Source organism: Phodopus roborovskii, unplaced genomic scaffold, assembly GCF_943737965.1.
Source record: "Phodopus roborovskii unplaced genomic scaffold, PHOROB, whole genome shotgun sequence".
Lineage (NCBI taxonomy): Eukaryota > Metazoa > Chordata > Mammalia > Rodentia > Cricetidae > Phodopus > Phodopus roborovskii.
The window spans coordinates 22,473,437-22,485,883 of record NW_026126407.1 but is presented as its reverse complement, the minus strand read 5'-3'; the positions used below and the strand labels follow the sequence as shown (position 1 = coordinate 22,485,883).

At 45.2% G+C, this 12,447-nt stretch overlaps 1 protein-coding gene across 2 annotated transcripts in view; it reads left to right on the top strand.

Annotated features, from left to right (window-relative positions):
- Larp1 (La ribonucleoprotein 1, translational regulator) overlaps positions 1-12,447 on the top strand; it is a 47,670-nt gene that overhangs the window by 20,651 nt on the left and 14,572 nt on the right. For both annotated transcript variants that reach the window (XM_051180621.1, XM_051180622.1), the window contains exons 2-8: positions 7,056-7,117; positions 7,345-7,410; positions 8,160-8,334; positions 8,913-9,041; positions 9,119-9,325; positions 9,429-9,591; positions 10,536-10,680. In XM_051180621.1, the coding sequence (XP_051036578.1) occupies positions 7,056-7,117; positions 7,345-7,410; positions 8,160-8,334; positions 8,913-9,041; positions 9,119-9,325; positions 9,429-9,591; positions 10,536-10,680 (947 nt within the window). The remainder of the gene's footprint in view (positions 1-7,055; positions 7,118-7,344; positions 7,411-8,159; positions 8,335-8,912; positions 9,042-9,118; positions 9,326-9,428; positions 9,592-10,535; positions 10,681-12,447) is intronic.

Below are 12,447 nucleotides of genomic sequence, written 5' to 3'. Positions count from 1 at the left end.
TGTAACTTGTTCTGTACACCAGGCTGGCCTTGAACTCAGAGATCCTTCTGCCTCGGCCTTCCAAGCTCAGCTGAAGCCAATGCTTTTAACTGATGAATCATCTCTCTAGCCCACCTGAATTTCTTAGACCTAGTTTCAAAGATGAATAAAAAAGAGTTTGTAGTACTTTAGGCAGTTGCTCATCACCAGACAGAAATGGTCTGTGTTAGGGAAGCATCACCTGGGGACAATAACAGTGGATCCCAGCTTTCTCATCAGAGCACTCTTGTGTCTGAAACTGGATGAGACTTGGCACTCACGTGAAATTCTAGTAGTTGAGAGATGGAGACTGAAGAATCAGGAGTTCAGGCCAGCCTGGGCTTCTTTTTTGTTTATTATATATATACAGTGGTCTGCCTGAATGTACACCTGAATGCCAGAAGAGGGCACTAGATCTCATCATAGATGGTTGTGAGCCACCATGTGGTTGCTGGGAATTGAACTCAGGACCTCTGGAAGAGCAACCAGTGTTTATAACCTCTGAGCCATCTCCCCAGCCCCCACCCAGCCTTGGCTTCTTGAAACCCTATCTCAAAAATCCTTCCTTGAATAAACAGCGGCATAGCACAGGTATCAGCCTGTGTAGTTTTGCTGTTTGCTTGCTTGGGAACTAAACCTCTCTTGGAGCATTAAGCATATGTTCAGGGCAAAGGGAGCATCTCAGCCACAGGACTGGTGGTAGGTTATATAGTACTGCCTGGGGTCCTCACACCCAAAGACTATGGATTGGGAATTTGTTGTGCTGTTTTGCCTATTTCACACTTTCCCACAGCTGACCTTGGATGCTTATATTGGTGTGAGAATCCAGCTGTGTGGCCTTGTTGCTTGGTTGTAGTTTGGAGGGCCCCTTACCCCGAGAATTCAGAGGTAAGCACATATTTGGTCAATATTGGTGAGTATTTGACACAAAGTCCTGGATGCTGGGAACCTGTACTTGTGGAACTCCCATTAGTTCTCTGTAAGACACATGGCCAGCTTGTGAGGCAAAATGTACTGGGTAGTTACTACCTGGGTTTCAGTCCTACCTCTGCTACCTGCTAGTTGAGTGAGTTTCTGAGCCTTGGTTTCCTTGTAAGTTAACTGTCATAAAGATACCTAATTCTTGAGTGGTTGTGAAACATGAGCTAGCTGTGCACAAATGAAGTTTGGCACTCGTAGGACTTGTTGAGCTGATGACAATAATGATTCATCCCTCCTGAGTGAGGAAAGTTAACAGATGCCTGCACTTCAGGGGTCATTGTGTCCTTGGAATCTCCAACCAACATCATAGGGTTAGAACCTGATCTAGAATTGCTTACTAAATAGCAATTTCCTGTGGGTAGTGGTGGAGGAGGGGGCTCTTAAGGAGGCTTTTACACTGAAGCTTTACTATGGTGAAGGATCAGCCATTTTGCTTCAACATACCATGTGTGGAAAGGAAGTCTCTTCCCTTTGCTCGGCACTAGAAAGGTGGCATCCCTTGGAAGAGAATCAGTGGTATCTCATTAGAAGATACCTACTTAGTCTTTGCATAAATCAGTATGCAGCTGAAGGTGGTAGTTGCTCTTCTGAGGTGCTAGTTGCTATTCTAACAAGAGTCCAGTAAGCCTTTTAGAAAAAGTCAGTTAGGGAGCTGGGGTTTCAGACTTATTTTCACTCCACTTTCAGGTAGGGCTTCAGCACTGGTACCAGCTGTGGGAGTGACCACAGGCACTATTGAGTTGTAAAGTCCCTGTCTGGGCAGATAGTCCATTGGGCTTGGCCAGGGTAGCAAGCATCATGTGACCACTACCCCCCCCCATAAATTCATACTCTATACCACAAGATTACAAGGTGGATGTTGGCCTACAGCTTTGTTTCTGCAGGACTTCAAGATGGTCTGATCTTCTGAAGCCCGCCTCTTCCTACTCCCCATAGCCCCTTCTATCTGTAGACCTGGGGACTGGGTAAGAGGCAGTCCAGGTCACAGAGAGTTATGGAGGCTACCTGGACATTCTTTTTACCTTGTAACCCTCCTGTTGGGGAGTTGCCGGGGTTTGTAGGAATGAGACAAAGACAGATTTGTCCATCTCTAGGTCCTAATTCTTACTCTACCTAGGCTGGCCTGGTAGGGAGAGGTACAAGCCAGTCACCTCCCTCCCTGTGACTTCATTGCTTTCCATAGTTAGGGCTCTGGGCTGGGGTGAGGCTCTGTGCTCTAGTCTGAGACTTATTTGAGGAACCTTCCTGGGGGAAAGTCTGGAGGACCTGGGGTAGAGGCTTGCAGATAGATAGATGATCATGTCACTGGCACTCAAGGCCTTGCAGATTGACCTACTCTGTGACTCCTAGCTTATTTCTCACCTTTACCTTTGATACCAGAATACACACTCCAGGTCTTGTTCTGTGGCTTGCTGACTCTGGTTTTGGCAGACACTTTTAAGCATATATCTTGATTTTCTTGTTTATGGGACCAATGAAAGGAATGAGTTCAACTTTATCTTAAAGATTGTGAGATCCATGTCATGTTTAACTGTAGCTATGATTATTAGCACCTTGCTTGGGATGAGTGTTTTTTTTTTTTTTTTATTTTTTTTTTTTTTTTTTTTTTACTTTTCTCATACTACAGAGCCCTATCAGCTTTTATTTAGTCCAGCTGAAGAAACTGCTGTTGCTGGGATGGCACGTAGTGCTCTGACAACCCTGCATCTGATAGAATTGCTGCCTGGCCTTGGCTAATGTCTAGTCTGCTGTTTCTCTTTTCTCCCAGAAGGCTCAGACTAAAGACCTCACAAGTCTGCTGGGGTCAGGTCCTGAGCTAGGCTCTGTGCTTGCTGCTGTAAGTGTAGCCTGGTCCCTGTACTCATCAGGAAACCTGTTGTTTGGAGAGGCCAGAAGGTAACTGGGTATTAACATGCATGCACTGTGTCCTGAGAGCACCTAGTAGAGGGTCTTGACTTTACCCAGGTTCTGGGGGTCTCCGAAAAGGGCATTGACTTTAGCCTGGTGGGAGAGTTGGCTGGTTTGTGAATCTCAGACAGCTAAGCCCAGCAGTCAAGATAAAACAGCTTTTAGACAGTGGTCTGTAGGATATAATAACCAACACCAGGAAATCTAGGACCTCCCATTCTGGTCCCACTCTCCCATCTTATCCCTTCATCCATACTGGCCCATGGTTTCAGTATGACTACATACCTTCTAAACAAACAAACAACAAACAACAACAACAACAAAAAACTTAATTACTTTCAGTGTGGTTGAACCAAATCCTCAGTTCAACTCAGGAGGTGTACAGCCTCTGTGAGGGTAGACTTTGTTGCAAAATGTTATCAGCCTTTGGTCTTTCTGTAACTGGACAGTACAGAAAATACTTGGTAGCTTCATACCAGGTATTTCTGATTTTAGTCCTTTTGCTGGGCTGGAGGGATTCCCTGACACCTGGACTTTCTTCCTCTTCCTGAGTGAAAAGCTGAATTCCAGAAATTCAGCTGAAGGGGCGGTAGGCCTTTCTTCCTCCAGCAAATCAGAGCTTTATGCCAAAGCTGTGTGGGATAAGGGGCTAGGTTCAGTAGTACATTTCCTCCTCTTTTCCTATTTCAGCTGTACAACTCTAAAAGTTTTCTTTCCTAGGGAAACACCTTGAAGCCTAGGTCTTTCTTGTCTATGGGGTAGTGTGAGGATATGGGTGCCTACTCCCCAGGAATCTGCCTAGGAGACAGGCTGGGGGAGTCTGATTTATAATTTGGGGTGGGAATTGAAGCAGACTTTTCTAGAAATCTCCTGGAATGGTGTTTTTTTTTTTTTTTTGAGAGATGGCTTGGTGGCCTTTGTCATTGCTGAGGGTTCAAATTGTAACACATTTGTTGAATGCTTTACTATGTGGTAGGCATTCTGTGTTTTGTTCACTTACATGTTCCTCTGACATACATATTATCCCACTTCTCACAGAGGAGATCCAGACTCAAAGGCATGCGCCATGTTTTTATGTACTTTCTATTGAATGTTCTCTCTCTCTCTTTTTTTGGGGGGGGGCATATGTGCATTTACTGCCTGTGGAGACCCAAAGAGGGCATCTGATCTCCTAGGACTGGAGTTAGAGACAGTTTTTTTTTATTATTATTATTATTTTTAATTGAGCTATTAACCGCCCTCCCCCCCAAGACAGTTTACTTTTTGAGCCTCCGTGTGAGTGGTGGGGATTGAACCCAGGTCCTTTGATAGATCAACTGGTGATCTTAATCACTGGACTGTCTGTCTACCACCTTCCTTTCTGTGTTTGTGTGTGCATAGCACACATGTGAAGGTCAGTTGCAGGAATCTGTTCTTTTCAATCATATGGGTTCACTGGGTGGAGGTGGCTCTATATGCCCTTAATCCTAGTCCTCCGGGAGACAGGCAGGTGAAGCTCTTGAGTTTGAGGCCAGTCTTGTCCAGGGCTATACAGAGAAATTTTGCCTCAAAAGTGCCACCCTCACCCCCCAAAATGGGTCCTGGAGGTCAAACTGAGGTGCCAGGGGAAGAAATGGGACATCATAGATCCTCTTAGTAAGTCCTCTGGGGGGTGGAACTTTCTAATAAACTCCATAGGATTGGTTCTGTGTCACCCAGGAAAGTGTGATGCTGCTTTCCCCTTTCTTAAGTAACTCAGGTGGATGCTCAGATAGGAACGAATAGGCTTCTTCAGGTTTTTTCTCTGTACTGGAGACAGAACTTCGATGATCATGATCTGCTGAAATCTAGGGGTGATCCCAGCATATGATTCAGTTTTGAGAGTTTTTAGAAGAAGTAAGCTGGGGAGCCATGATTGATGATGCATACCTTCAGTGTCAGCATTTGGGAGGCAGAAAAGCAGGCAGATCTCTATAAGAGTTCAAGGCCAGAATGGTCTATATAGCTAGTTGCAGGACAGCCAGAGCTGTTAAACAGAGAAATCCTGTCTCAAAAAACAAAATGGGGGAGGGAGGGAGGGAGGGAGAGAGAGAGAGAGAGAGAGAGAGAGAGCGAGAGAGCGCATGCATGCACTGGGTAGTGGGACACACATCTGGAATTTCAGCACTTGGCAGGCTGGGACAGGGGAATCTTTGAGACTGCTTTGGGCTACATAACAACACACACACACCTCTTTTTTTTTAAGTGAAAAAATAGCTTAAAGGGGGTTTATTTCATTAATTTATTTGAGGGTACAGCAGCTCCACCACATGACTGTGGAAATTAAAAAAAAAAAAAAAAAAAAACAGTTGGTTTTACATTTTCTGGTGATGTATATTTACCCAGACCAAGAAATTTAAAAGACCAATGGCTAGAAAAATTTTTGTTCTTTTTTCAAATACATCTTTAATATACCTCACTCCCAGTTCTCATGTACTTGCTGATAGTAAACTTTGTCGATAGCCCTGGGGCCTGCTTTCCTTTGTGTGCCAATGCTGCTGAGCACATGAAGAAATTACTTCAGTTATAGCTCAAGTGGGGACTAGCTGGGCCCTGGGCTAAAGTAGGTGAAAATCTTTTTGTTTGTTTTTTTTGTAACAGGGTCACTCTACTATCCTTGGCTATCCTGGAACTGCTGTGTAGACTAGGCTGACCTTACATGCCAAGAGCTCCTTCTGTCTCTGTTTCCCAAGTGCTAGCGTTAAAGGCATATGCTACCACACTTGGCACAGGTGAAGATATTTAGACTAGTCAAGGAACTACTAGATGGTGTCATTCTGGGGACACAGGACAGTTTTTTTTTTTTTACAGCTGAGATTTTCTAGTTTTCTGCTTCTCAGTGCTGGAGGGTGAGGGTGCTGTGGGCTGGTCTCTACAACCTTAGCTATCAGAAGGCATGTATCTACCATTAGGGGCAGTGGCTCCAGTAATGGCCGGAAGCCAGGGATGCATTGGGCAAGAACACTTTCTGCTCATTTAAAAGACATGGTCTGATGAAGAACCTTCTTGTGAGGCTAGCTGGGCAGATTTTTATGCTTGGAGGCTGGGGCAGTTCCTGACCTGGCATGGCAGGGGAGGGAAACAAGAGATAAGTGGATGAGCTGAGTCCTATGTGTCTCTAGAGGAGGGAGAGACAGACATACACTCTTGGTTTTCAGAGCAGTGTTGGGAAAGTATGTGCATGTATACGGGAGCAAACTAACCAGAGCCACTTCCTTTAGAAAAGACATGCACACCCCACCCCATTCTTTAAAAGCCATCTTTGTCTTTATAGATACACCTTTTATTCCTAACACACATCCTTCCATAGTTTGTCCTGTAGGTGTGTGAATGTACACATTCTTATCTATTCCATAGAAAACATTTTTTTTGTGCCTGTTTCATTGTGTCCATCTTCACACAATTGGAGACCATTGCATTTTAATGACTGTTGTGAAAGTAGATAGACTTAATTTGGTGATTTCAGTACTGTTGGAGCGGAAATTGTGCATAGCTCATGTCTAACTTTTATTATTGGGGTTAAGCTTAAAAGATGGAACTGGCTGGGCATGGTGGCATGCTTGAGAGGCAGAGGAGGGGGATCTCTGAGTTCAACAGCCTGATGTTCCTGAAGAGTTCTAAAGCAGTAATGGCTACACTGTGAGATGCTGTCCAAAGAGACAGAACTATAGGGTCAAATTGGAGTATACCTTTTCTTTAGGGATGGAGAAGCTGGTTCTTGCCTCAACTATAGGTCAGTGAGGACATAGCAGGCCTTGGTATGACCCTAGACTTGTCCACTTACATGTTTTTAGCTTCCCTTTCACTGCTTATGTAGAAATTTATAGAGGGCTCATTTTTATTTAATTTTGTTTGTTTTGTTTTTCCTTCTCCTTAGAGATTTTGCCATAGTTTTAGAGGCCTGAGTTACGGTGAAGATTTGGGCATGGGCTTCCTTCTCAAGCTTCAGTTGGCATCTCCTAAGAAATACAGACTTGGATTCTAGGCTTTCCCACTCAGAGTTGGACTCCTGGGGGCAGACTGTCAGCACATACTCTTACCCTCTCTGCAGTGGCTCCTTTGGGAACCTGCAGGTGCATGGTGGTGATACGGGTTCTTAACAGCTGTTTTCTCTCTCGTTGTTCCCATAGAACCTTCTGTTCCAGCAAAAGTAGTGAGGGCAGCTGCTCCTAAACAGCGCAAGGGCAGTAAGGTAAGGAGCGGTGCACGTGACTCCTGTGGGTGATCCCTCTTCATGTTCTAGTAAGCACTTCTGGCCCCTCATGAAGAGTGTGGAAGCCCTTTCTGGGTGCCCATGCACAGCATCTTGATTGTACACACTGAAGTAATCTAAATCTCTTGGGGGAACTAGAGCGTGGGTGTGGATAAAAAGACCCAGGCGGGGTAATTCTGAGGCCTTCATAGACTTATATCTTGTAGGTTGGTGACTTTGGAGATGCAATCAACTGGCCTACACCTGGAGAGATAGCCAACAAGAGCGTGCAGGTGAGTGTGGGGAGGGTTCAGATGCCATCTTTACAAACTGTTAGCTTTTGTCCAAGAACCATAAGTCTCACCTGTCTTGAGTTTTCAAGAGTAGTTGTTAGGGCACTACAGGATATTTTGTGGTTCCAGCTACTCAAAAAGAATGGCTGCTCAGCTCAGGAGTTCAAGGCCTATTTGGGTAACATAGGAACCCCCCCCCAATCTGAACAAATACATGTATAGACTAGTTATAAGGTGAGCAGCAATGAAATAATTAGGAATTACCATCATGTGAGCTTTTGCCTAGTTTCAGGATCTTCCAGGCACTGTTCATTTCCTCTTTGCCTTCTAGTGATCTAATTCCCAAAAGTCAATATAGTAGCTCTTGATGGTTCAGTAGGTTAGGAGGCAACTGTGGTAGGATTTTCTGAGTGGTTAAGGAGAGGTATCAGGTCAAGCCCTGGCTCCAGATTGGGAAAGTATATATAGCTCCCTTAGACCTTGACAGAAGAGACTCTTGGTCAGTTCTGTTCCTCTCGTACTTTTGTTCTGAACTAGTGACCACCTCAGTGGGTCTTACCCTTGCTGTAAAGATAGTACAGACAAGCTAGGGTCATCATTTCTTCTAGCCCACAGATTTAGGTAGGCTAGAGAAATGTGTAGTGAATGCTAGGCCTTTGGATGTATCCAGTGTAGCGTACCCTAACACCTTCCCAATGACCTCCAGCCCAGGAGGCTCTAGTATGCACTCTCTCCCTTGCCTTCTGCAGCCACAGTCCCACAAGCCTCAGCCTGCCCGTAAGCTGCCTCCCAAGAAGGACATGAAGGAGCAGGAGAAAGGAGATGGAAGTGATAGTAAGGAGAGCCCGAAAACAAAGTCAGATGAATCAGGGGAGGAAAAGAATGGGGATGAGGACTGCCAAAGAGGCGGACAGAAGAAGAAAGGTAAGTGCTTCTGTTTGGGAAGGACCTGAGAGGTGGTGTGGCTTGCAGAACTTTTAAATGACATAAGTCTATCACTTGCTTGGAGGGTCTTCAAGCCAGGAGGTGACTCACTGTTTAGAATAGCCGTGTTAAGCCTTAGTACATCTATTCTTAAATGGGCTTTTACGTTGCTCTAAGAGTTTCTAAAACCTGTAGAAATGATACAAGTTTGACTGCTTTTTTTCACAGACACACAGGCTGGGCCTGAGATAGCAATCCTGACACATTCTCATTTTCATCTCAGCACAGCAGCCACTCTCCATCCAAGATGGCTCCCTGGTTCCTGCTCACTCCACCTAAACTAGTCTCTCACAGTTCTCACAGGCAGTGAAGTAGCATATGTGTGAAGGAAGCCTGGAAAGTTAGTCTTAACTTTGGGCAGCCAGGTGTCTGGCTCCAGAAAGTGAGAGTACCGACCTCCTTGTTGTAGAGATTTGGGAAGAGGCACAGGGTTTGGGCCCAAACTTTGGGGGAGGGAGGAAAAAGCCATGTAGGAGGGGCCTGTCATGCCTCTCTCACATGTCCATGCTGTCCCTCAGGGAACAAACACAAGTGGGTTCCGTTGCAAATAGACATGAAGCCTGAAGTACCAAGAGAGAAATTGGCCTCACGTCCCACTCGACCACAGGAGCCAAGACATACACCTGCTAGCCGAGGGGAGATCAAAGGTATGTACTGCCTATTATGGAGGGTTTGGATGAGGAGGATGCTCTCAGGATTTACCTTGTGCTCCTTCTCACCTTAGGATCTGAACCTGTCACCTACATGCCTGTATCTGTGGCCCCACCCACCCCAGCCTGGCAACCAGAGACCAAAACAGAGCCTGCCTGGCATGACCAGGATGAGACATCGAGTGTGAAGAGTGATGGGGCTGGTGGGGCGCGGGCTTCCTTCCGTGGCCGTGGACGGGGGCGTGGTCGTGGACGGGGCCGCGGACGGGGCGGCACTCGAAGTACGTGAAACCCACCCATTTGGGCTCCCGGATGACCAAGGGAGTGCGGGATGGGTAGTAGGTGGGGTATCTTCTTTCTTAACGATGCCCATTTCTCCTGTAGCCCACTTTGACTACCAGTTTGGCTACCGAAAATTTGATGGTGCTGAGGGGCCCCGCACCCCCAAATACATGAACAACATCACCTACTACTTTGACAATCTCAGCAGCACTGAGATTTACAATGTGGACCAGGAGCTGCTCAAGGACTATATCAAGCGCCAGATGTGAGTGTGAAGGTTCTGCCTGCTTGTCTACGCCAATGTGAGGCTCAGAACAGGGTTTAGTGAACGATGATGTAGTAGCCCTGTTTAAGCTATGCAAAGTAACTTTTGTGCTTTCATAGAATACTGTTTATTACAGATGTAAACTCACATTTACTTTGCCTTAATGAAAGTAAAGACTACCATTAACAGGTGAACAGCCTGGTTCCCCTATATACTCTTTAGTCAGTCACAAAGCAGCCCATCAGCACTGTGGTGGGTACTGCCAAGCATGTCCTTGAGCTGTGACTGTGGCCAAGCTCTTGCCAAGCGATTGCAGGCTATTTTTATCCCATCTGCATACTGGAGTCCCGTAAGCTAGGTCTCCTCCTATCCCTATTTTATAGGGGAGCAGGTAGGCCAGTAACTCTTCCAAAGTCACAATAAGTAACAAAGCATAGGATAAAAGGTATTTCTGTATAAATACTTTCTGTATAAATACTTTGCCGGCTCACAGATCAGAGAGAAACCCATACAAGGAAGCAGGCAGCGAGCATATTGTTAATGTTTTAGGAGCAGAACAGTATAGGAACTGAGTTCAAAGGAGGATTAGTTTGTTGGGCTCACCTGTGATAGAAGAAAGGGTGGGAGTCAGTAGCAGGGCATCATTTCTTTTAAGCTGTGTCCCTTTAATACAGTTCCTCAACCATAAAAATTAGTTTTGTAGCTACTTAACTATAATTTTGCTACTGTTATGAATCATAATGTAAATATCCTCATGGAACTTGGTGACCAGCCCTGTGAAAGGGTTGGGGTTTTTGGCCTCCATAGGATTGTAACCCACAGGATGAGAGCCTCAACTTAGAGCTGTATGATAGGAGAGGGGTGAGAAGGCCAGAGATTGCGGGGGTGGATAGGAAGCAGGGAAGGCCCATAGCCTCTCAGTGATGCCTTTTCCCCCCACTTAGTGAATACTACTTCAGCGTGGACAATTTAGAACGAGACTTCTTCCTGAGACGGAAAATGGATGCTGATGGTTTCCTTCCCATCACCCTTATTGCTTCTTTTCACCGTGTACAGGCCCTAACCACTGACATTTCACTCATCTTTGCGGTATGTCTTCTCCCTTGGGTAAGGGTGGGAAAGTAAGATTATCCCTGTGAGTCCTGAGTTGATGGGCTAAACTCTGCATAAACCCCACTAACTGCATCTACTGAATCCCAGGGGGCCACCATGGTACAGCACTTCAGCTACATCAAGAGTCAACAACATCTGGTCTTGCCTGTGTACCCTTCGTCTGCTTTAACTTATACCTTGCAGGTCTTCCTACAAAATCTATCATTTCAATAGCCGCAGTATCATCATCACACCTAAAAATAATAAGTTATTTAATATTGCCAGATATTGTTTCAGATTCTCCCCTGTTGCTATCAAACATAGTTAAAAATGGTTCATGAGCTGGGTGGTGGTGCACACCTTTAATCCCAGCATTCAGGAGGCAGAGGCAGGTGGATTTCTGTGAGTTTGAGCCCAGCTTGTTCTTCAAAGTGAGTAATAGGATAGCCAGTACTGTTACACAGAGAAACCCTGTCTCAGAAAAACAAAATAAAATAAAATTGTTTGTAAATATAAGAGATCAGATCTGTGTGAACTTGTATCTCCTTCAACCCTTTCATTTTTCCCTTGCTATTTTTTGTTGGGTAAATTAGGCCACGTTTCGTATACAAGACTACATGATTCATGGGATAGAGGCAGCATCTGACATACTCATCTATAGTCCTGAGTTTGGGTAACATGGTCTTCTGTTTTAGAGGCATTATGAGAATTGGGGCTTTGTAAATAAATGGCTAGTGTCTTCTTTTGGATGGCTTGTGACACTCTGTTGCCTGAGATAAAAACGGCTGCGATTATTGCAAAAAACAATTTCCTTAGGGGTTGCAAAATAGTGCTACTCTAATCACTTTAGTCAACCTTTGCTTAGCTAGCTTAAGGAGACACTTGCTTGTCACGTTGTTCGATAACCAACATGTAGAACAGGAGGGACAGATGAGGAGCTTAATCCTCTGTACCCTGTGAGCAGTTTGTACAATTTTGAGAGTGGGCACCCCATGTCCTTCAAAGGTGACTTTCCCTTCAGGACTCACTATGCATTTTGAGCAAGATGGATTGCCCTATATTTTTTTCTTGGTCCATGAAGCCATAGTTCATCCTGCTCCAGGTGAGCTGCTTTCTGGTTGTTGTTTTAGGGTTTTGTTTTGTTAATAATTTTTTCTTGTTTTCTGAGACAGGGTATAACGTCTCTGGCTATCCTGGAATTCTCTGTATAGTCCAGGCTAGCCTTGATCTCACAGATCTGCCTGCCTGCCTTCCCCTCCTAAGCATTGGGATTAAAGAAAATATTAATTCCTCTTCAGAGTGGTCGCTAATTGGTTATTGTTTCTAGATTCAGTAAAGTACATAGTGTGAGGTGATTATTTTCATTTCCTTTCTTCCGTCCTTTTTTAACATCGGGTTTCTCCGTGTAGCCCTGGACATCCTGGAACTCACTGCGTAGACCAGGCTGGCCTCAAACTCAGAGATCCACCTGCTTCTCTGCCTCTGCTTTCCATGTGCTTTAAAGGTATTTGCCACCAGACGTGTGTGTGTGTGTGTGTGTGTGTGTGTGTGTGTGTGTGTGTGTGTGTGTGTTTTCTTTCTTTTTGTTTTGTTTTGTTTTGTTTTTGAGACAGGGTTTTTCTGTATTGTTTTGGAACCTGTGAACCTGTCCTGGAACTCTCTGTAGACCCAAGCTGGCTTCGAATTCACAGAGATTCTCCTACCTCTGCCTCCCAAGTGCTGGGACTAAAGGCGTGTGCCACTAACACCTGGCTTATTTTCTTC